Source organism: Bos indicus, chromosome 7, assembly GCF_029378745.1.
Source record: "Bos indicus isolate NIAB-ARS_2022 breed Sahiwal x Tharparkar chromosome 7, NIAB-ARS_B.indTharparkar_mat_pri_1.0, whole genome shotgun sequence".
Classification (NCBI taxonomy): domain Eukaryota; kingdom Metazoa; phylum Chordata; class Mammalia; order Artiodactyla; family Bovidae; genus Bos; species Bos indicus.
In genome coordinates, this window is record NC_091766.1 from 10,581,649 (window position 1) to 10,607,287 (window position 25,639).

At 40.4% G+C, this 25,639-nt stretch overlaps 1 protein-coding gene across 3 annotated transcripts in view; it reads left to right on the forward strand.

Moving 5' to 3' along the window:
- The window catches only part of LOC139184054 (adhesion G protein-coupled receptor E2-like), a 1,114,856-nt gene extending 1,091,499 nt beyond the window's left edge, over positions 1-23,357 (forward strand). For all 3 annotated transcript variants that reach the window (XM_070792641.1, XM_070792640.1, XM_070792643.1), the window contains 8 exons: positions 264-461; positions 733-968; positions 6,873-6,939; positions 7,305-7,396; positions 8,387-8,555; positions 8,641-8,751; positions 20,934-21,141; positions 22,472-23,357. In XM_070792641.1, coding sequence (XP_070648742.1) covers positions 264-461; positions 733-968; positions 6,873-6,939; positions 7,305-7,396; positions 8,387-8,555; positions 8,641-8,751; positions 20,934-21,116 — 1,056 coding nt within the window. In that variant the 3' untranslated portion in view covers positions 21,117-21,141; positions 22,472-23,357. The remainder of the gene's footprint in view (positions 1-263; positions 462-732; positions 969-6,872; positions 6,940-7,304; positions 7,397-8,386; positions 8,556-8,640; positions 8,752-20,933; positions 21,142-22,471) is intronic.
- Positions 23,358-25,639: the final 2,282 nt, after the last annotated feature.

A 25,639-nucleotide genomic window follows, 5' to 3' on the forward strand; every position in this document is an offset into this window, starting at 1 on the left:
ATCCAGGTCTTGGTCTTCATTAGGACTCTCTTATCCCTCAATCTTTCCAGGCACAGATTTTATCATTCAGATCCCATAAATTTCTATATTTTTGAACCAGGAGAAAGTTATCCATAAACAAAACATATCTGTAAACCTATCCATAACATAATCTACTCAGCACCTCCATTCCTGATTTTTCTATGTCTACAAATAAAAATGGTGGAAGGGTCATTACCCCACAGCAGGAAAGCATGACTGATCTTCTCTCTGCTGGGTCCCAGGAGGAGGATCCCGCACTGACTGTGATCACCTACATGGGACTGAGCCTCTCTCTGCTGTGTCTCTTCCTGGCGGCCCTCACCTTCCTGCTGTGCAAAGCCATCCAGAGCATCAGCACCTCACTCCATCTGCAGCTCTCACTCTGCCTCTTCCTGGCCCACTTGCTCTTCCTGACAGCCATCGACAGAACTGAGAGCAAGGTATGTATACTGTCCCAGAATATCCCTGCCCCAGGGATGCTGAGTTCATGGGGCCATACTGCATTGGACTCCTTAATATAGTGGGATTCCAGGTAATATTAGATGGATAAGTAGCCAATTCACATGGACTGACAGAACTAGAAAGCAAACATTCAATTGATAATTCATTCATTTACATCAGAGTTATCCCCAGTGGCAAGTCATAGAAGAAGTCCTGGGGCCATGATCCATCCTGACAAACCATCCAGGTGACACCTTCCTCCTCCCCCAGGTGCTGTGTGCCATCATTGCAGGTGCCTTACACTATCTCTACCTGGCCTCCTTCACCTGGATGCTGCTGGAGGGTCTGCAACTCTTCCTCACTGCACGCAACCTGACGGTGGTCAACTACTCCAGTGCCAACAGATTCATGAAGAAGCTCACGTTCCCAGTGGGCTATGGAGTCCCAGCTGTGATTGTGGCCATTTCTTCTGCATCCAGGCCTCATCTTTATGGAACACCCAAACGGTAAAACCAAATTCCCGCCATCCTAACTTCTCATGCATGACTATGGCCATTATAGAACCAACATAGCACTTTAATTTTATCTTTCTTAATTTATTCATTTTAATTTAAGGACAATTACTTTACGATATTGTGGTGGCTTTGCCATACATCAACATGAATCAGCCACAGGTGTACATGTGTCCCCCCATCCTTAACCCCCCTGCTTCATCCTTCCCCACCCTATCCCATTGGGTTGTACAAGAGCACCGGCTTTGTGTGCCTTGCTGCTTGCATTGAACTTGCACTGGTCATCTGTTTTACACATAGTAATATATATGTTTAAGTGCTATTTTTTCAAGTCATCCCACTGTCCCCTTCTCCCACAGAGTCCAAAAAGTCTATTCTTTACATCTGTGCCTCTTTTGCTGCCCTGCTTATAGGATCTTCATTACCATCTTTCTAAATTTCACATTGTCTTTCTCTTTCTGACTTACTTCACTCTATATAATAGGCTCCAGTTTCATCCACCTCACTAGAATTGACTCAAATGAGTTTCTTTTTTACAGCTGAGTGATATTCCACTCTATATAAGTACCACATCTTCCTTATCTATTCGTCTGCTGATGGACATATAGGTTGCTTCCGTGTCCTAGTAATTGTAAATAATGCTGTAGTGAACATTGGTGTATATGAGTCTCTTTCTGGTTTCCTTGGGAAGTATACCCACCAGTGGGACTGCTGTGTCATATGACAGGTTTATGACCCCTTTTTAAAGGAATCTCCACACTGTTCTCCATAATGGTTGTATCAGTTTGCATTCCCACCAACAGTGTAAAAGTGTTCGCTTTTCTCTACACACTCTCCAGCATTTATTGTTTGTAGACTTTTTGATAATGGCCATTCTGACCAGGGTGAAATGATACCTCATTGTGGTTTGATTTGCATTTCTCTAATAATGAGTGATGTTGTGCATCTTTTCATGTGTTTGTTAGCCATCTGTATGTCTTCTATGGAGAAATGTCTGTTTAGTTCTTTGGCCTACTTTTTGATTGAGTTATTCATTTTTCTGGTACTGAGCTGCATGAACTGCTTATATATTTTGCAGATTAATTCTTTGTCAGTTGTTTTATTTGCTATTATTTTCTCCCATTCTGAAAGCTGTCTTTTCACTTGTTTATACCTTCCTTCATAGGGCCCAAGCTTTTAAGTTTAATTAGGTGCAATTTGTTTATTTCTGCTTTTATTTCCATTACTCTGGGAGGTAGGTCTTAGAGGATCTTGCTGTGACTTATGTCAGAGACTGTTCTGCCTATGTTTTCCTCTAAGTGTTTTATAGTTTCTGGTCTTAACATTTAGGTCTTTAATCTATTTTGAGTTTATTTTTGTGTATGGTGTTAGAAAGTGTTCTAATTTCACTGTTTTATAGGTGTTTGATCAGTTTTCTAAGCACCACTTGTTGAATAGACTGTCTTTTCTCCGTTGTATATTTTTGCTTCCTTTGTCAAAGATAAGGTGTCTATATGTGCATGGATTTATCTCCAGACTTTCTATTTTGTTCCATTGATCTGTATTTCTGTCTTTGCACCAGTACCATACTGTCTTGATGACTATAGCTTTGTAGTGTAGTCTGAAGTCAGGAAAGTTGTTTCCTCCAGTTCTATTCTTCTTTCTCAAGATTCCTCTGGCTACTTGACGGTTTTTGTGTTTCCATGCAAATTGTGAAATTATTTGTTCTAGTTCTGTGAAAAACAGCATTGGAGTTTCATAGGGATTGCATTGAATCTATAGATTGCTTTAGGTAGTATACTTATTTTCACTATATTGATTCTTTCATTCCAAGAACATGGCATATTTCTCCATCTAGTTGTGTCATCTTTGAGTTCTTTCATAAGTGTTTTATACCTTTCTATATATGGATCTTTTGTTTCTTTAGGTAGATTTATTCCTAAGTATTTTATTCTTAATGTTGCAATGGTATATAGGATTGTTTCCTTAATTTCTCTTTCTGATTTTTCATTGTTAGTATATAGGAATGCAAGGGATTTCTGTGCATTAATTTTATATCCTGCAACTTTGCTATATTCATTGATTAACTCTAGAAATTTTCTGGTGGAATCTTTATGGTTTTCTATGTAGAGGATCATGTCATCAGCAAACAGTGACCATTTTACTTCTTTTCCAATCTAGATTCCTTTTATTTCTTTTTCTTCTCTGATTGCTGTGGCTAGGACTTCCAAAGCTATGTTGAATAGTAGTGGTAACAGTGCGCACCCTTGCCTTGTTCCTGATTTAGAGGAAATGCTTTCAATTTTTTGCCATTGAGAATAATGTTTGCTGTGGGTTTGTCATATATAGTTTTTGTTATGTTGAGGTATATTCCTTCTATGCCTACTTTCTCAGGCAATGGCACCCCACTCCAGTACTTTTGCCTGGAAAAGCCCATGGACGGAGAAGCCTGGTAGGCTGCAGTCCATGGGGTTGCTAGAGTCGGACATGACTGAGCGACTTTACTTTCACTTTTCACTTTCATGCATTGGAGGAGGAAATGGCAACCCACTCCAGTGTTCTTGCCTGGAGAATCCCAGGGATGGGGAGGCCTGGTGGGCTGCCGTCTATGGGGTCACACAGAGTCGGACATGACTGAAGCAACTTAGCAGCAGCAGCAGCAGCCTACTTTCTCGAGTTTTTATCATAAACGGATGTTGAATTTTGTCAAAGGCTTTATCTGCATCTATTGAGATAATCATACCATTTTTACATTTCAATTGGTTAAGATGGTGTATCACATTGATTGATTTGAGAACACTGAAGAATCCTTGCATCCCTGGAGTAAAGCCCACTTGGTCATGATGTATGATCTTTTTAATATGTTGTTGGATTCTGTTTGCTAGAATTTTGTTCAGGGTTTTTACATCTATGTTCATCAGTGATATTGGCCTGTAGTTTTCTTTTTTGTGGTTTTTGTCTGGTTTTGGTATCAGGATGATGGTGGCCTCCATAAGGCTCAGACCCAGGTGTACTGTGCATTTTGTGCCCTTCCCAGGTCCAAGCAACTCAGGCGACCAGGTGCTTGGTGAGAACACTGTCCTGGGTGGGCCATGCATCTTATGCACCTCCCCAGTCCAAGCTGTCCAATTTCTCTGTTGCACGAAAAGGGCACTATGCCAGGTGTGCTGTGTTTCTCCTCTGGGGAGCTGGTCTCAGACTGTGACACTCCCAGCCAATGTGAACTGTCCAGGATCCAAGGAAGATGTGGTTATTGACTGACAGCCTGCTCACAGTTTGGTGGGAAATGCAGTCTCTGTGGCCAAGATTGCAGCAGCCCCTTGCATTCCAGCTCTGGCTGTCACACTCTTACTTCTCTGACTCCAGGGAAGGAGGGTCATAAATGGCAGCAGCTTACTCTCCTTTGGTATTTGCTGCTGCTGCTGCTGCTAAGTCACTTCAGTCATGTCCAACTCTGTGCGACCACATAGGTGGCAGCCCACCAGGCTCCCCCGTCCCTGGGATTCTCCAGGCAAGAACACTGGTGTGGGTTGCCATTTCCTTCTCTGGGCACAATACTTATTCTGTTAGCTCGCCAAGTGTCACCATGCAGCACTTGAGCCTTCCTGCAGGAAAGGTCCTTTGGTTTTCTTTTTCTCTCTGGTGTTCACATGGTTTGGGTTGCTGTGTTACATTAACCCCTTTTGATTGTCCACAGGGCATTCAAACCCAGTCCTTATCCTAAGAACCAGCCACACAGCCCAAACCTCTGCACCCAGCCCCCCACTAGCTGCAGTGGACTTGAGCATCTGAGCTGCTTCTCCGCTAGTAATTGAGGTTCAGCACGTATTGTGTGGTGAACTTTTTTCTTTTTTTTTTTTTTTTTTGGTTATTTGCCCTCTGAGATTCCTGGGAAACCTGGCGTGCTGCAGTTCAGTTCCATTCAGTTCAGTCGCTCAGGTTTCCTAGTCTTTCACTATCTTCCTGAGTTTGCTCAAACTCATGTCACATAGTTGGTGAAGCTATCCAACCATTTCGTCCTTGTCACTGCCTTCTCCTGCCCTCAATCTTTCCCAGAAACAAGAGTCTTTTCTAACGAGTCAACTCTTCGCATCAGGTGGCCAAAGTATTGGAGCTTCACCTTCAGCATCGTCCTCCCAGTGAATGTTCAGGGTTGGTTTCCTTTAAGATTGACTGGTTTGATCTCCTTGCTAGCCAAGGCAGTCTTAAGAGTCTTCTACAGAACCACAATTTGAAAGCATCAATTTTTGGCATTCAGATTTCCTTATGGTCCATCATAGAAATTTGTTGTGAGTACCAGTTCATGGGGTCACAAATAGTTGGACACAACTTAGCAACTAAAGAACTCACAACAAATTCTTATGCTGGTAAAAATTGATGCCGACCTGCATCAAATGGTTTCTGGATCACTGGCCTTTCTAGATAGTTTAGCAAAAAAGTCAGAAAACTTTCCCTATAAAACACAAGGTAGTAGATATTTTGGTTTTGTGGGTCAGTCTCAGTTGCAATTTTTTACCTCTGCCCTTGTAGTTCAAAAGCAGCCACAGAAAAGATATAGGAAAATGAGTGTAACTCTGACCCAGTAAAACACATTTCCAAAATCAGACAATAGCCTAGTGTGGACCACAGGCTGCAGTATGCCAGCCCCTGTCTGTGTAGCTCTCTCTTTGGTTCTTCCTGGTGGATCCAACTAGCATGGCCCTAACACCTCCCACATCACACACAGTTCCTATTTGGGATCAAGCACCAATTCTATCATTTCTATCAGTGTGAACTTCAGTTACTGACTCTGTATCCTTATGCCTCAGATGCCTGATTTGCAATCATTTGATTACCTATATTGTCATGAGAAATAAATTGTATAATGCACATGAGCCTGACATAGCAGTGTCAGGCTTACTGTTATTCTCTCTCTCTCTCTCTCAATCACTTTCTCTCCCTCTCTCTCTTCTTGGCTGTCCCCAATTTTTTCCTATCTACATCTACTCATCCTTCACTTCTCATCATAAACACAACAGAATTCTCTCAGGGAACCCTTCCCAGTATCAGAACCTCCTACACGTTTGACTAGGTTATAGATCCATTTATGTGTTCCCACAGCTCCTCATATTTGATCTTAAGCTTGATCATTTTGATTGTTTATATTGTCTAACTATCAACAAGCCTACAGAGCTAGGAACTCCTTGAAGAAAGAGATCACTCTCTTAATCATAACTGGATCTTCAGAGCCAAGAACTGACCCTGATAGAGAAAGAGAGACTCAATATTTGTCTCATAAACCATAAATTAATTTTTATTGATTTTTTTCTTTAAAACATGTACATTTTTTTCTGCCAGCATATGAGGGCCAAGACTTAAATGGGCTTTTTAAAATAAGTTTATATTTATTTAAAACCACTTTTTTACATTGTGATTTACATGGAAAAAAGCTGCACATGATTAATGTGTATATCCTGACAATTGGGAATAAGTATACACCCATGGCCTTTACTAATATCAAGGACATACATAAGCTTTCAATTATGCAAAATAAGTTCAGGAAGTCTACTATAGAGCATAGTGCCTATGGCTAATATTGTGTTGTGTATTGAAATTTGCTAAGGGTGATCTTTTTTTTTAATTTTTTTTTTAATTTTTTAACTCTACAATATTGTATTGGTTTTGCCATATATCAACATGAATCCACCACAGGTATACACGTGTTCCCCATCCTGAACACTCCTCCTTCCTCCCTCCCTGTACCAGGGTGATCTTATGCAAAATATTCTGATCAAAAAAAAAAAAAAAACAATAATAATTATTAATAATAATAATAATACAGAAGTCAGGAAAAACTTTGAGGAATGAGAGATATGTTCATCTATCAATTCTTTATCCACAAAGGCTAATATACTCTTGATTCTCAACCACCTCTCTTAGATGCTGGCTCAGCACAGAAAAAGGATTTGTATGGACATTTCTTGGCCCTGTCTGCACCATCTTCTCTGTGAGTAATGGATGACATCAGAGGATCTTTCCTCCCTGGGTGAGGGCGAATTAAAGCACAAGCAAGAAGAGGGCTATGGACAGGTTGACCAATTATTCCAGTTAGCTCAGGAATGAGAGGGTCCCAGGATGCAGAAATTTCCATTTTAAAACCAGGAAGGAGTATTTCCTTAGACATGGCATTCTTAGTGTTTAAACATGTAAATCCCCATGCAAAGTGAGTTACGGGTGTTCAGTCTGGTTTTCTATCACTGTTATGAAATACAAACCAAACCCTTCCTACCTGCTGATTTAGATGTTGGGTGAGCCACAGGGAAGGATTAGCAGATCTGGATGCACTTAATATCCCTTGTGATGTTTCTGCAGATTAATTTAGTTTTCTTCCTGATAACATTCTGGATTGTGAAAAAGAAGCTCTCCTCACTCAACAGTGATGTGTCCACTCTCCGGAAGACTAGGTGAGATGGATCAGAGGTACACATCACCACCCTACCCCACCACACCCCCCCCAACCCCACACCATAAAAAGCATGGTCCAGGAGCAAGGACATAGAGTTCCAAGCTTCTAGTGTCCCTTCACAGGGTTTCAAGGGGACTTGAGAGGAGGAGTTCAGCCACCCTTCTTGGAAGTTCGAATACTGTTCTGTTGCTGATACCCAAGTCAAAAATATTCCATTCATCTCTAACCCAAGAATGGAACTAATTTAACTACAGAGGAAATTGATTTTGTTCTGATAAACAGGGATTACCACCATGACCCTATGAGAAAAGTCCTAAGAATATATATATCCTTATAAATCACTTACATACTTGACACAGGCCACAGCATGCCCTTTCATGCCCATGTCTTTATTCATGTTTGTCCCGCTACCCTCATCTGCCCTGCTCTACCTGGTGAAGTCAAGTTGATTATCCACATATCATATCTTCTAAGAAGCCAAGGATGTCCTTTGCTTTCTTTTCATTTACACATAATGAATCATCTGACAAAGCATGCTCTGGGTCAATTCATGGAGATGGAAAAGATAGGGACATCATTGGAGGGACCAGACAGAGGGACCTTCAATTTCACAAGTATAACTGACCATTTGTATTTGTCTTCCCACTAGGTGGTAAAGTTTGTGAAATCAGAAATCTTGCCTTTGTTATTTTTAATGCACAGGGCCAGCACAAAGCCATGTGCACAGAACATCCACAGTAATATTAGTTGATTGAAACTGGGGATGTTCATCCTATTACTGAAAGCCACATTATGAAGTCTCACTATCAACTTCAGTCTAAGACAATATGCCATTCTGGAAACAAAAAAACATTTCTTTTAGATAATCATTCACAGTAAAGATCAGAGTGGCCACAACTGAGTCAAAGACATTCTTTGAGTTGAAAAGAGATGGACTTGATTGTGTTGGTCAGGGTGCATCGTGAATCTTTTTTGTCCTCCTACTCAGGATGCTAACATTTAAAGCCACAGCTCAGCTCTTTATCTTGGGATGTACATGGTGTCTGGGAATCCTGCAGGTGGGACCAGCTCCCCACGTCATGGCCTACCTCTTCACCATCATCAACAGCCTGCAGGGTTTCTTCATCTTCCTGGTGTACTGCCTCCTCAGCCAGCAGGTACCACTGTCTGACTCCTGCTCAGGACTCTTCTCATCCTCATTTCTCTCTGTGAGCTGATGCAGAGCATGCTTTGTCTCTACAGGTGCAGGAGCAATACAAGATATGGTTCAAAGGGATCAAGAAAAAGAAAACTGAGTCTGAAGAGTACACACTGTCCAGCAGGGCCATATTGGAACCCTCTAAACACAGTGAGGTAAGATCATGCATTGCCCCAGAGCACTTCACTGATTGATTCATTGAGCAGCACATTCCTATCATACTGGACAACTGGGTATAAAGCAGGTGATACCCTATGATGACTCACACTGGTTTACGTCTAAACTCACTCAGGACATTCCTCTGTCATGAAAGAATGTCTTCCTCTTACTTCTGCTCATTGCATTTCTATTCTCATCTTGACTCTTGTACATAACTATCTTCTTATTCTCCACCTGGTTTGAGCACCCATTTTGTCCATGCAGCATGGACTTTTTCATGCACAAACACTTAAGGAAGAGAATAGTCCTGTGTTAAGTTCAATAAGCAGTAACTGTGGATCTGAAGCACAGACGCACAAGCTAACCAGAGTCACAGGACCATCATTTAACCCATGTCAACCCCAGTACCCCTCTATATGCATGTGTGTGTGCCAAATTGCTTCAGTCACGTTTGACTCTTTGAGACCCTATGGACCATAGCCTACCAGGCTTCTCTGTCCATGGGATTCTCCAAGCAAGAATACTGCAGTGGGTTGCTATGCCCTTCTCCAGGGGATCTTCCCAACCCAGGTGTTGAATGCTTGTCTCCCGAATCTTTCTGCATTGGCAGATGGGTTCTTTACCACTAGTGCCCCCTGGGAAGCCACCCCTGTATATAGAAAACAGTAAATACATGGTTTATGTAGTCATAAAAGTAAAGTATAAGGATTACATTAGATTTGAGAATTTCCTTTTTTTTTTTTTTTTTGGATTCTCTGTGACTTTTTTTTAAATTTTATTTAATTTTAAACTTTACAATATTGTATTAGTTTTGCCAAACATCGAAATGAATCCACCACAGGTATACCTGTGTTCCCCATCCTGAACCCTCCTCCCTCCTCCCTCCCCATACCCTCCCTCTGGGTCATCCCAGTGCACCAGCCCCAAGCATCCAGTATTGTGCAACAAACCTGGACTGGCGACTCGTTTCATACATGATATTATACATGTTTCACTCTTATTCTCCCAAATCTCCCCACCCACTGGAAATAGAACTGCCTTATGATCCAGCAATCCCACTGCTGGGCATACACACTGAGGAAACCAGAAGGGAAAGAGACACGTGTACCCCAATGTTCATCGCAGCACTGTTTGTAATAGCCAGGACATGGAAGCAACCTAGATGCCCATCAGCAGATGAATGGATAAGAAAGCTGTGGTACATATACACAATGGAGTATTACTCAGCCATTAAAAAGAATACATTTGAATCAGTTCTAATGAGATGGATGAAACTGGAACCTATTATACAGAGTGAAGTAAGCCAGAAAAAAAAACACCAATACAGTATACTAACGCATATATATGGAATTTAGAAAGATGGTAACAATTACCCTGTGCACGAGACAGCAAAAGAGACACTGAGAATTTCCTTTAAAGTATCTAATCATTCCTGGGATTTGCAACACGCACAAATAATGCAAAACATCAGAAAATCACAGAGGTCATAGAGAGATCCTGGCAGTATGAATCTTACCAAGAATTTGTATTTTTGAGTTTACAAAAACAGTTATCATGTTTTCTGTTCATATATTCTTCACATCACCACTTGAAGATAAGGTATTACTATGTTTCTATTCGACAGGTGAAAACACAAAGACCCATGGGGTCTATATGAATTGTGCAAGGACTTCAGCCCACCATTTCTCTCAATGTTTTCACTCTCTCATAGTGTCAACTGATACACAGAAGTTTTAATTTTTTTAACTAATTTATTTATTTTAATTGGAGGCTAATTACTTTACAATATTGTGGTGGTTTTTGCTGTACATTAACATGAATAAGCCACAGGTGTACATGTATCCACCCTCTCAAACTCCCTCCCATGTCCCTCCCCATCCCATCCCTCTGGGTTGTCCAGAGGGATGCAGCAGCTTTGAGTGCCCTGTTTCATGCATCAAATTCGGACAGGTGATCTGTTTCACAATGGTAATATACATGTTTCAATGTTATTCTCTCAAATCATCCCATCCTCGCCTTCTCCCACAGAGTCCAAAAGTCTGTTCTTTACATCTGTGTCTCTTTCACTGTCTCGCATATAAGGTCATTGTTACCATCTTTCTAAATTCCATATATATGCATTAATATATATTAATATATGAATATACTGTATTGGTGTTTTTCTTTCTGACTTACTTCACTCTGTATAATAGGCTCCAGTTTCATCCACCTCATTAGAACTGATTCAAATGTATTCTTTTTAATGGCTGAGTAATACTCCATTGTGTATATGTACCACAGCTTTCTTATCCATTCATCTGCCAGTGGACATCTAGTTTGCTTCCACGTCCTTGCTATTGTAAACAGTGCTACAATGGACATTGAGGTACACGTGTCTCTTTCAATTCTGGTTTCCTACCTGTGTATGCCCACCGGTGGGATTACTGGGTTGTATGGCTGTTCTGTTTCTAGTTTTTTAAGGAATCTCCACACTGTTCTCCATAGTGGCTGTACTAGTTTGTATTCCCACCAGTAGTGTAACAGGGTTCCCTTTTCTCCACACCCTCTCCGGCATTTACTGTTTGTAGACTTTTTGATAGCAGCCATTCTGACTGACGTGAAATGGTACCTCATTGTGGTTTTGATTTTAATTTCTCTGATAATGAGTGATGTAGAGCATTTTTTCATGTGTTTGTTAGCCATCTGTCTGTCTTCTTTGAATAAATGTCCATTTAGTTTTTTGGCCCATTTTTTGATTGGGTTGTTTATTTTTTGGAATTGAGCTGCATGAGCTGTTTGCATATTTCTGAGATAAATTCTTTGTCAGTTGCTTCGTTTGCTATTATTTTCTCCCATTCTGAACGCTCTCTTTTCACCTTCCTTATAGTTTCCTTCTTTGTGCAAAAGCTTCTAAGTTTAATTAGGTCCCATTTATTTTTGCTTTTATTTCCATTACTCTGGGAAGTGGGTCATACAGGATCTTGCTGTTATTTATGTCAGAGAGTGGTTTGCCTATGTTTTCCTCTAGGAGTTTTAAACTTTCTGATCTTACATTTAGGTCTTTAATCCATTTTGAGTTTATTTTTTTGTATGGTGTTAGAAAGTGTTCTAGTTTCATTCTTTTACAGGTGGATGACCAGTTTCCCCAGCACTTGTTAAAGAGATTGTATTCTCTCCATTGTATATTTTTTACTCATTTGTCAAAGATGAGGTGTCCATAGGGGCATAGACTTATTTCTAGGCTTTCTATTTGTTCCATTAATCTATATTTCAGTTTTTGTGCCAGTACCATACTGTCTTGATGACTGTAGCTTTGTCATAGAGCCTGAAGTCAGGCAGGTTGGTTCCTCCAGTTACATTCTTCTTTCTCAAGATTGCTCTGGCTATTTGAGGACTTTGTATTTCCATACAAATTGTGAAATTATTTGTTCTAGTTCTGTGAAAAATACCGCTGATAGCTTGGTAGGGATTGCATTGAATCTATAGATTGCTTTGTGTAGTATACTCATTTTCACTATGTTGATTCTTCTGATACATGAACACGGTATATTTCTCCATCTATTAGTCTCATCTTTGATTTTGTTATCAGTGCTTTATAGTTTTCTATGTATAGGTCTTTTGTTTCTTTAGGTAGATTTACTCCTAAGTATTTTATTCTTTTCATCACAATAGTGAATGGAGTTGTTTCCTTAATTTCTCCTTCTGTTTTTTCATGGTTAGTGTATAGGAATGCAAGGGATTTCTGTGTATTAATTCTATGTCCTGCAACTTTTCTATAATCATTGATTAGCTCTAGTAATTTTCTGGTGGAGTCTTTATGGTTTTCTATGTAAAAGATCATGTCATCTACAAACAGTGAGAGTTTTACTTCTTCTTTTCCAATCTAGATTCCTTTTATTTCTTTTTCTGCTCTGATTGCTGTGGCTAAAACTTCGAAAACTATGTTGAATAGTAGTGATGAGAGTGGTCACCCTTGTCTTGTTTCTGACTTTATGGGAAATCCTTTTGATTTTTTGCCATTGAGGATAATGTTTGCTGTGCGTTTATCATATATGGCTTTTATTATGTTGAGGTATGTTCTTTCTGTGCCTGCTTTCAGGAAGGATTTTATCATAAATGGATGTTGAATCTTGTTAAAGGTTTTCTTTGCATCTATTGAGATAATTATATGGTTTTTATCCTTCAATTTGTTAATATGGTGTATCATATTAATTGATTTGTGAATATTGAAGAATCCTTGCATTCCTGGGATAAAGCCCACTTGGTCATGATGTATGATCTTTTTAATATGTTACTGGGTTCTGTTTGCTAGAATTCTGTTGAGGATTACTGCATCTATGTTCATCAGTGATATTGGCCCATAGTTTTCTTTTTTATGGCATCTTTTTCTGGTTTTTGTATTAGGGTGATGGTGGTACAATAGAATGAGTTTGGGAGTTTACGTTCCTCTGAAATTTTCTTGAAGAGTTTGAATAGGATAGGTGCTAGCTCTTCTCTAAATTTTTGGTAGAATTCAGCTGTGAAGCCATCTGGTCCTGGGCTTTTATTTGTTGGAAGATTTTTTATTAGAGTTTCAATTCCATGCTTGTGATAGGTCTGTTAAGATTTTCTATTTCTTCCTGGTTCAGTTTTGGAAGGTTATACTTTTCTAAGAACTCGTCCATTTCTTCCAGGTTCCATTTTATTGGCATATAGCTGCCAATAGTAGTCTCTTATGATCCTTTGTATTTCTGTGTTGTCTGCTGTGATTTCTCCATTTTCATTTCTAATTTTGTTGATTTGATTCTTCTCCCTTTTTTTCTTGATGAGTCTAGCTAATGGTTTGTCTATCTTACTTATCTTCTCAAACAACCAGCTTTTAGTTTTGTTGATTTTTGCTATAGTCACCTTTATTTCTTTTTCATTGATTTCTGCCTTAAATTTTATTATTTCTTTCCTTCTACTCACCCTGGGGTTCATCATTTCTTCTTTTTCTAGTTGCTTTAGGTGTAAAGTTAGGTTATTTATTTGGTTTTTCTCTTGTAAGCTTGTAATGCTATGAACCTTCCCCTTAGCAGTGCTTTTGCTAAGGGGATAGGTTTTTCAAAACCTATGAATCCCATAGGTTTTGTGTTGTCATGTTTTCATTTTCATTTGTTTCTGTGCATATTTTGATTTCCTTTTTTATTTCTTCCATGATTGGTTGGTTATTCAGAACTGTGTTGTTTAGCCTCCATATGTTTGTATTTTTAATAGTTTTTTCCCTATTCAGTTCAGTTCAGTTCAGTTCAGTCCCTCAGTCGAGTCCGACTGTGTGACCCCATGAATTGCAGCATGCCAGGCCTCCCCGTCCATCACCAACTCCCGGAGTTCACTCAGACTCATGTCCATCGAGTCACTGATGCCATCCAGCCATCTCATCCTCTGTTGTCCCCTTCTCCTCCTGCCCCCAATCCCTCCCAGAATCAGAGTCTTTTCTAATGAGTCAACTCTTCGCATGAGGTGGCCAAAGTACTGGAGTTTCAGCTTTAGCATCATTCCTTCCAAAGAAATCCCAGGGCTGATCTCCTTCAGAATGGACTGGTTGGATCTCCTTGCAGTCCAAGGAACTCTCAGGAGTCTTCTCCAACACCACAGTTCAAAAGCATCAATTCTTTGGTGCTCAGCCTTCTTCACAGTCCAACTCTCACATCCATACATGACCACTGGAAAAACCATAGCCTTGACTAGATGGACCTTTGTTGGCAAAGTAATGCCTCTGCTTTTGAATATTCTATCTAGTTTGGTCATAACTTTCCTCCCAAGGAGTAAGCATCTTTTAATTTCATGGCTACAATCACCATCTTCAGTGATTTTGGAGCAAAAAAAAAAAAAAGTCCAACACTGTTTCCACTGTTTCCCCATCTATGTGCCATAAAGTGATGGGACCAGATGCCATGATCTTTGTTTTCTGAATGTTGAGCTTTAAGCCAACCTTTTCACTCTCCTCTTTCACCTTCATTAAGAGGCTTTTGAGTTCCTCTTCAGTTTCGGCCATAAGGGTGGTGTCATCTGCATATCTGAGGTTATAGATATTTCTCCCTGCAATCTTGATTCCAGCTTGTGCTTCCTCCAGCCTAGCATTTCTCATGATGTACTCTGCATATAAATTAAATAAGCGGAATGACAATATACAGCCTTGACGTACTCCTTTTCCTATTTGGAACCAGTCTGTTGTTCCATGTCCAGTTCTAACTGTTGCTTCCTGACCTGCATACAAGTTTCTCAAGAGGCAGATCAGGTGGTCTGGTATTCCCATCTCTTTCAGAATTTTCCACAGTTTATTGTGATCCATACAGTCAAAGGCTTTGGCATAGTCAATAAAGCAGAAATAGATGTTTTTCTGGAACTCTTTTGCTTTTTCCATGATCCAGCGGATGTTGGCAATTTGATCTCTGGTTCCTCTGCCTTTTCTAAATTCAGCTTGAACATCTGGAAGTTCACAGTTCACGTATTGCTGAACCTGGCTTGGAGAAATTTGAGCATTACTTTACTAGCGTATGAGATTAGTGCAATTGTGCGGTAGTTTGAGCATTCTTTGGCATTGCTTTTCTTTGAGTTGATATCTAATCTTACCGCATTATGATCAGAAAAGAGGCTTGAAATGATTTCAATTTTTTTGAATTTACTAAGGTTAGACTTATGCCCAGAATGTGATAAATCCTGGAGAATGTTCCATGTGCACTTGTGAAAAAGGTGAAATTCATTGTTTGGGGGTGAAATGTCCTATAGATATCAATTAGGTCTAACTGGCCCATTGTGTCATTTAAATTTTTTGTTTCCTTGCTAATTTTCTGCTTAGTTTATCTATCCATAGGTGTGAGTGGGGTATTAAAGTCTCCTACTCTTATTGTGTTACTGTTAATTTCCCCTTTCATGCTTGTTAGCATTTGCTTTACGTATTGAGGTGCTCTTAGGTTGGGTGCATATATATTTATAATTGTTGTATCTTCTTCTTGGTTTGATCCTCTGATCATTGTATGGAGTCCTTCTTTGTCTCTTTTCATGGCCTTTATTTCAAAGTCTACTTTATCTGATATGAGTATTGCTACTCCTGCTTTCTTTTGCATGAAATATCTATTTCCAGCCCTTCACTTTCAATCTGTATGTGTCCCTTGGTTTGAGGTGGGTCTCTTGTAGACAGCACATATAGGGGGCTTGTTTTTGTATCCAGTCTTTGCCTTTTGGTTTCAGCATTCAACCCATTTACATTTAAAGTAATTGTTGATAAGTATGGTCCTCTTACCATTTACTTTGTTGTTTGGGGTTCAAGTTTATACATCTTTTCTGTGTTTCATGTCTAAAGAAGATCACTTAGCACTTATTGAAGAGCTGGTTTGGTGGCACTGAATTCTCAGCTTTTGCTTCTCTGTAAAGCTTTTAATTTCTCCTTCGTATTTGAATGAGATCCTTGTTTGGTATAGTAATCTGGGTTGTAGGTTTTTCTCTTTCATCACTTTAAGCATGTCCTGCCATTCCCTCCTGACCTGAAGAGTTTCTATTGAAAGATCAGCTCTTATCCTTATGGGGATCCCCTTGTGTGTTATTTGTTGCTTTTCCCTTGCTACTTTTAATAGTTGCTCTTCATTAGTTTGAGTAGTATGTGTCTTGGGGTGTTTTGCCTTGGGTTTATTCTGTTTTGGATTCTCTGGGTTTCTTGAAATTGGATGGCTATTTCCTTCCCCATTCTAGGGAAGTTTTCAACTATTCTCTCCTCAAGTATTTTCTCATGCCTTTTCTTTTTGTCTTCTTCTTCTGGGGCTCCTATTATTTGAATGTAAGGGTGGAGGTCTCTGAGGTTGTCTTCATTTCTTTTAATTCTTTTTTTTTTCTTTTTTCTTCTTTGCTTCATTTGTTTCCACTATTCTATCTTACCAGAACACCTGATCTGCCTCTTGAGAAATTTGTATGCAGGTCAGGAAGCAACAGTTAGAACTGGACATGGAACAACAGACTGGTTCCAAATAGGAAAAGGATTTCGTCAAGGCTGTATATTGTCACCCTGCTTATTTAACTTATATGCAGAGTACATCATGAGAAACGCTGGACTGGAAGAAACACAAGCTGGAATCAAGATTGCCAGGAGAAATATCAATAACTTCAGATATGCAGATGACATCACCCTTATAGCAGAAAGTGAAGAGGAACTAAAAAGCCTCTTGATGAAAGTGAAAGTGGAGAGTGAAAAAGTTGGCTTAAAGCTCAATATTCAGAAAACGAAGTTCATGGCATCTGGTCCCACCACTTCACGGGAAATAGATGGGGAAACAGTGGAAATAGTGTCAGACTTTATTTTTCTGGGCTCCAAACTCACTACAGATGGTGATTGCAGCCATGAAATTAAAAGACGCTTACTCCTTGGAAGGAAAGTTATGACCAACCTAGATAGCACATTCAAAAGCAGAGACATTACTTTGCCAACAAAGATTTGTCTAGTCAAGGCTATGGTTTTTCCTGTGGTCATGTATGGATGTGAGAGTTGGACTGTGAAGAGGGCTGAGTGCCAAAGAATTGATGCTTTTGAACTGTAGTGTTGGAGAAGACTCTTGAGATTCCCTTTGGACTGCAAGGAGATCCAACCAGTCCATTCTGAAGGAGATCAGCCCTGAGATTTCTTTGGAAGGAATGATGCTAAAGCTGAAACTCCAGTACTTTGGCTACCTCATGCAAAGAGTTGACTCATTGGAAAAGACTCTGATGCTGGGAGGGATTGAGGGCAGGAGGAGAAGGGGACGACAGAGGATAAGATGGCTGGATGGCATCAGTGACTCGATGGACATGAGTCTGAGTGAACTCCGGGAGTTGGTGATGGACAGGGAGGCCTGGCGTGCTGTGATTCATGGGGTCGCAAAGAGTCGGACACCAATGAGCGACTGATCTGATCTGATCTGATTCTATCTTCCACCTCACTTATGCTATCTTCTGCCTCAGTTATTCTACTGTTGGTTCCCTCCAGCGTGCTTTTGATCTCAGTTATTTCATTGTTCATAATTTATTGACTCTTCTTTATTCCTTCTAGATCCTTGTTAAACATTTCTTGCATCTTCTCAATCCTTGTCGCTAATTTATTTATCTGTAACTCCGTTTTGTTTTCAAGCTTTTGGATCCTCTTTACTATCATTATTCTGAATTCTTTTTCAGGTAGACTCCCTATCTCCTCCTCTTTTGTTTGATCTGGTGGGCATTTATCATGTTCCTTTACCTGCTGAATATTTCTCTGCCTTTTCATTTTGTTTAGATAGCTCTGTTTGGGGTGTCCATTCTGTATGCTGGAAATTTGTGGTTCCTCTTTATTGTGGACTAGTGGCTTATCAGCATTTCCTGGTTAGGGGAGCTTGCATCTGTGTTCTGGTGGGTGGAGCTGGGTCTCTTCTCTCTGGAGTTCAATGAAGTGTCCAGTAGAGAGTTGTGGTGTCTGTGGGCTTGGTATGGCTTTGAACGGCCTGTCTTTTAATTCTCAGGGCTGTGTTCCTGCTTTTCTGGAGAATTAGCATGGTGACCAGGAGGATAACAGGGAGAGTCAAAAGGGGAAGTAGCAGTCCAGCCAGTAATCAATTCCGTATGTGCTCTCCACAGTCTGGAAAACCAAGAAAGGTTCAGAGTTACATAGAGAAGAGAAGAGGGATGAGGAAGATAGAGGTGACAAGGAGGAGAAGTGGGGGGAGTCAAAAGAGGAGAGACAAATCCAGCAAGTAATCAGTTCCCTAAGTGTTCTCCACAGCCCAGAACATCCAGAGAGATTCACAGAGTTAAGTAGAAAAGAGAAGAGGGAAGGAGGAGATAGAGGTGACCTGGAGATAAAAGGGAGAGTCCAAAGGGGAGAGAGCAATCAAGCCAGTAATCAACAGCCCTAAGTGAAAATGGATACTGAAGGTTAGGTTCTTAAAGGTACAAAATTGATAACAAATACCAAAAAGCAAAGATTAAAAATCTAGAGTAGAGGTTAGACTCTCAAAAATACAATATTAAAAATACAAAACAAAATTTATAAAATATATGTTTATGAAATATGCTTTAAAAATAGGTCTTTTTTTGCAAGGTAACAGTAGGTTGTAAAAATGAAAATTAAAGGAGTAATAAAGAACATAAATTTTTAAAAAATTAAAAAGTGATGATAGGAAAACTATGTCTAGGAATTTCTCTGGAGCTGTTGTAGGCAGTGTGGAGTCAGTTCAGTTTCAAATAGTTCCTTGTTCCAGCTTGTACTTGTTCTCAAGGTCTACAGGCCCCCTCCAATGCTTAGTCAATGTTAACTACAAGGTTTTAATCTGTTGTACCTGTTACTTCCAGTGGTTCCCTCTTTGTTCATTTTGGCTTCCTCTGTTTGCAGGTCTCTTTGGTGTCTAATTTCTGCCCTGACACAAGGGGGTGAAGGCGGTCACTTATTTAGGCTCACTTGTTCAGTTGGGTTGTGGGGAGGGAGGAACACTGCAAACAAACATCACTGGCATGTGTGGGGAGTGCTCACAGTGTATGGACCACACTGGGTTTGTCCCAGGTCACAGCAGCATGTGCTTTCCCGGTCTACACTGCTCAGGCTTCAGAGTGCTCTGCAGGGCACTGTCCAAAGTGGGCCCTGCACTTCGTGCACTTCCCAGGTCTAAATCACTCAGGTTCAGGTTCTCGGGTAGTCCACAAGGGCACACACTCGATTGGGCATGCGTTTTGTGCCCTTCCCAGGTCCGAGCAGCTCAGGCAACCAGGTGCTTGGCAACTGCACTGTCCCAGATGTGCAATGCATCTTAATTACCTCTCAATCCTGACTTGGTTTCCTGGAGCATGAGAGCACTGTCTCATGTGTGCTATGTGTCTCCTCTGGGGAGCTGATGTCAGGCTGTGACCTTCCTGGCAGATGTCAACCATCCAGGATCCCAGGAAGATGTGGTTAGAAACTGGGAGCCTGTTCACAGTTTGGTGGAGGATGCTGGTCTCTGAGGCCGAGACTGGAGCAGCCCCTTGCCTTCCAGCTCTGGCTGTCACATGCCTGCCTCTCTACCTCCAGCAGGGTGGCCTGTACACAGCAGGGGTGGTATATCTGGGCTTCTGGGCTACTTCTCCACTGGCAGTTGTAGTTAGGCGCCTACTCTGTGGGGTTTTTTTTCCCCTCCCAGTTAAGTTGCCCTCTGAGATTTCAAATCTCCCCACAGACCTGCCTTTGAGGGGGTTTCCTACTGTTTGGATACTTCCTCTCCTTCACGACTCCCTCCCCATGATGGGTCTCTGTCCCTAACTCTTTTGTCTCTCTTTTTGTCTTTTATATTTTGTCCTACCTCCTTTCAAAGAGAATGGGCTGCATTTCTGGGTGCCTGGTGTCCTCGCCAGCATTCAGAAGTTGTTTTGTGGAAGTTGCTCAGCATTAAAATGATCTTTAGATGAGTTTGTGGGGGAGAAAGTGGTCTCCCCATCCTATTCCTCTGCCATCTTGGGACCATCCCCCAGAAGTTTTAATTTTCGAAGAAATCCAATTTCTCCATTTTTTGTTCACTTGTCCTTTGGGAGTCTTATCTTAAAACAATGGCCTGCAACAAGGTCACAAAAATTTGCATGCATGTTTCTTCCAAGACTTCAGAACTTTTAGTAATTGCATATAGGCATTGTCTATAGTAATTATATATAGGTATTGGTTATGACCAACTTGGATAGCATATTCAAAAGCAGAGACATTACTCTGCCAACAAAGGTCCATCTAGTCAAAGCTGTGGTTTTTCCAGTGGTCATGTATGGATGTGATAGTTGGACTGTGAAGAAAGCTGAGCGCTGAATTGATGCTTTTGAACTGTGGTGTTGGAGAAGACTCTTGAGAGTCCCTTGGACTGCAAGAAGATCCAACCAGTCCATTCTGAAGGAGATCAGTCCTGAATGTTCTTTGGAAGGAATAATGCTAAAGCTGAAACTCCAGTACTTTGGCCACCTCATGCAAAGAGTTGACTCATTGGAAAAGACTCTGATTCTGGGAGGGATTGGGGGCAGGAGGAGAAGGAGACAACAGAGGATGAGATTGCTAGATGGCATCACTGACTCAATGGACGTGATTTTAAGTGAACTCCAGGAGTTGGTGATGGACAGGGAGGCCTGGCGTGCTGCAATTCATGGGGTTGCAAAGAGTCGGACACGACTGAGCGACTGAACTGAACTGATTGATTATAATAATATAGTTTTACATATAGTAATTGTTTCCCAGGTGGCGCTAGTGGTAAACAATCTACCTGCAATGCAGGAGACCCAGGTTCAATCCCTGGGTCAGGAAGATCCCCCAGAGGAGGAAATGGCAAACAACTCCAGAATTCTTGCCTGGGGAATACCATGGCCAGTGGAGCCTGACGACCTACAAACGATGGAATCACAAAGAATTGAACATGACTGAGCAACTAACACTTTGACTTCCACAGGTATATCAATTTGTAATTAACATTTTAATGATATGAATTTTATACTTTTTTTGTGAGGTGCACATTCTTTAGCATGTGGATATGCAGTTGTCCCAGCACCATTTGTTTAAAAGGTTATCCTTTCCCCCAGTGAACTGTACTGAAAGCCTTGTCAAAATAAGTTACCTTAAATATAAGTGTTCATGTCGTACTCTAGGTTCTTTCATTCATATATCTTGATTCCAGTATTTTGTAGTAAATTTCACTTTGACTCTATCAATAAGTTTTTCTCAAGATTTTTTAACTATTTGGAACCCCATTAGTTAAGTGCAGTTCAGTCGCTCAGTTGTGTCCGACTCTTTGCGACCCCATGAATCGCAGCACGCCAGGCCTCCCTGTCCATCACCAATTCCTGGAGTTCACTCAAACTCATGTCCATTCAGTCGGTGATGCCATCCAGCCATCCTGTCCTCTGTCAACCCGTTCTCCTCCTGCCCCCAATCCCTCCCAGCATCAGAGTCTTTTCCAAAGAGTCAACTCTTCATGTGAGGTGGCCAAAGTACTGGAGTTTCAGCTTTAGCATCAGTCTTTCCAAAGAGCACCCAGGACTGATCTCCTTCAGAATGGACTGGTTGGATCTCCTTCCAGTCCAAGGGACTCTCAAGAGTCTTCTCCAACATCACAGTTCAAAAGCATCAATTCTTTGGCACTCAGCCTTCTTCACAGTCCAACTCTCACATCCATATATGACTACTGGAAAAACCATAGCCTTGACTAGACAGACTTTTGTTGACAAAGTAATGTCTCTGCTTTTGAATATGCTATCTAGGTTGGTCATAACTTTCCTTCCAAGGAGTAGCATCTTTTAATTTCATGGCTGCCATCACCATCCGCAGTGATTTTGGAGCCCAAAAAAATAAAGTCTGACACTGTTTCCAGTGTTTCCCCATCTATTTCCCATGAAGTGATGGGACCAGATGCCATGATCTTAGTTTTCTGAATGTTGAGCTTTAAGCCAACTCTTTCACTCTCCTCTTTCAGTTTCATCAAGATGCCTTTTAGTTCCTCTTCACTTTCTGCCATAAGGGTGGAGTCCCATGTAAATTGTAAGAAGTGCTTGTCAATTTCTGAAAAAAGTTAGCTGAGATGTTGATAAGGATTGTGTTGAGTCTATAGATCAATTTGGGGGAATGCTGCCATATTAACTATATTGCCTTCTGACCCATGATCATGGAAAGTTTATTTATTTCTTTGGGTCTTCTTTGACTTCTTTTGACTATCTTTTATATTTTTTCGTGTAAAAGTCTAGCACTTTCTAACAAAATATTATTTTTCACACTTTTCTTCTCAGGATAATTGAATCAGTCAGTAAACCAGATGATCTGGTATCCTAGACAATGAGGAAAATTCTGAACTGTCACCTCTGTAATGGGAAAAAAAAAAAAAAACTTTTTCGTGTTTGTTACAAGTAACTCTTAATGGAACCATTGTGGAAGAAAGCATGAAGGGAACATGTGATATTCAGATTGCTGGAGAATTTGGGTTTTCTGTTCCATATGGGATGCCTGCTTCACTAACAGCATAATCAAGGAGCTATGACCCAATGCCCCAGTTGCCTTGGATTAAATCATCTGCCTCAACCTTTTTTTTTTCTACAAAGTTCCTCTAATTGAAGATATATGACAAGGAGAATGAGCTTCAGAAGTCAAACTTAAAATACAGTAAGAGAGGAAATAGGTCAAACCCTACATAGAAGGTAAACAACTAATATGGTTTCCCAAGATTTTTCTGGATTATGTCCTAAAAACACATTTTCATTACAGGCAACCTAGGACAGATGGTCTCCATACATACATGCTTCAACTTCTTCACTCTCCATTTCTAAAGATTGCTAACTTATTCATTAGAAATATATATATTAGTATTCACCATATGCTCCACTAAATTAAGAGATTTTCAGTTTCTAATTTTACTTATATGATAAATAAAGTGCTTTATCAGGGTAAAATTAGAACCCTGTGAATAAAATCTCTTAATTTGTATATCTTGTAAACTGAGCTTGGCAAAATAAAAGTGTATATTGTTACTGCACAGTTTTGTTTTGTTTACGTATATAACAAATTATTTCTTTCTGAAACTGTGACCTATTCAAGATCTAAACCAGAGGATTACACCTACAATAAATGTCCTGCAAACACCCACTAATCTCTTTGTATCACTTGAAACAAAATGGAAAATTACTGTAAGTTATCATAATATATAAACTTTAAAATATCCATGAGTTCTTGTTGTTGTTTACTCACTGAGTAATGTCTGACTCTTTTGAAACCCTATGGAATGTAGCCCACCAGGTTCCTCTGTCCACGGGATTTCCCAGGCAAGAATACTGGAGTGGATTGCCATTTCCTTCTCCAGGGAACCCTCCCATCCCAGGGGTCAAACCCACATCTCCTGCATTGGCAGGTGGATTCTTTTCCACTGAGCCACCTGGGAAGCCCCATTAATGAGTACATGTTGTTCTTCAATCAGTAAGACATGTCCAACTCTGCATCCCCATGGACTGCAGCACACCAGGCTTCCCTGTCCCTCATCATCTCCCAGAGTTTGCTCAACTTCTTGTCCATTGAATCAATGGTGCCATCCAACCATCTCATCCTGTCTTCCTCTTCTCCTTCTGCCTTCAGTTTTTCCCAGCATCAGGGTCTTTTCCAATGAGTCAGCTGTTTGTATCAGGTGGCCAAGTATTGGAGTTTCATTTTCAGCATCAGTCCTTCCAAAGAGTATTCAGGGTTGATTTCATTTAAGGTTGATTGGTCATCAAGACAGTATGGTACTGGCACAAAGACAGAAATATAGAGCAACAGAACAAAATAGAAAGCCCGTAGATAAATCCACACACCTATGGACACCTTATCTTTGACAAAGGGGGCAAGAATATACAACGGAGAAACAACAATCTTATTAACAAGTGACGTTGGGAAAACTGATCAACCACTTGTAAAAGAATGAAACTAGAACACTTTCTAACACCATACACAAAAATAAACTCAAAATGGATTAAAGATCTAAATGTAAGATCAAACACTATTAAACTACTAGAGGAAAACATAGGCAAAACACTCTCTGACATAAACCACAGCAGGATCCTCTAGGACCCACCTCCCAGAATATTGGAAATAAAAGCAAAAATAAACAAGTGGGACCTAATTAAAATTAAAAGCTTCTGCACAACAAAGGAAACTATAAGCAAGATGAAAAGACAGCCTTTAGAATGGGAGAAAATAATAGCAAATGAACCAACGGACAAAGAATTAATCTCAAAAATATACAAACAACTCCTGCAGCTCGATTCCAGAAAAATAAAAGAACCACTCAAAAAGTGGGCCAAAGAACTAAACAGACATTTCTCCAAAGAAAACATACAGATGGCTAACAAACACATGAAAAGATGCTCAACATCACTCATTATCAGAGAAATGCAAATCAAAACCACTATGAGGTACCATTTCATGCCAGTCAGAATGGTTGCAATCCAAAAGTCTACAAGCAATAAATTCTGGAGAGGGAGTGGAGAAAAGGGAACCCTCTTATACTGTTGATGGAAATGCAAACTAGTACAGCCACTATGGAAAACAGTGTGGAGATTCCTTAAAAAAACTTGAAACAGAGCTCCATATGACCCAGCAATCCCACTGCTGGGAATACACACTGAAGAAACCAGAATCAAAAGAGACACGTGTACCCCAATGTTCATCGCAGCACTGTTTATAATAGCCAGGACATGGAAGCAACCTAGATGTCCATCAGCCAATGAATGGATAAGAAAGCTGTGGTACATATACACAATGGAATAATACTCAGCCATTAAAAACTACATTTGAATCAGTTCTAATGAGGTGGTTGAAACTGGAGCCTATTATACAGAGTGAAGTAAGCCAGAAAGAAAAACACCAATACAGTATATTAACGCATATATATGGAATTTAGAAAGAAGGTAACGATAACCCTGTATGTGAGACAGCAAAAGAGACACAGATGTATAGAACAGTCGTTTGGACTCTGTGGGAGAGGGCGAGGGTGGGATGGTTTGGGAGAATGGCACGGAAACGTGTAAAATATCATATGTTAAATGAATCGCCAGTCCAGGTTTGATGCATGATACAGCATGCTCGGGGCTGGTGCACTGGGGTGACCCAGAGGTCATCCCTAACCCTAACCCTAACCCTAATTTTTGGTATGAGGAGGGAGGTGGGAGGGGGGTTCAGGATGGGGAACACATGTACACTCATGGCAGATTCAAGTCAATGTATGGCAAAACCAGTACAGTATTGTAAAGTAAAATAAATTAATTAATTGGTTTAAAGAATTTAAATTAAAAAAAAAAAAAAAGATTGACCGTTTTGATCACCTTGCTTTCCAAGGGACTCCCAAGAACCTTCTCCAGCACCACAGTTCAAAAGCATCAATTCTTCAATGCTCTGACTTCTTTATTGTCCAGGCTTACATCCTTAGATGACTA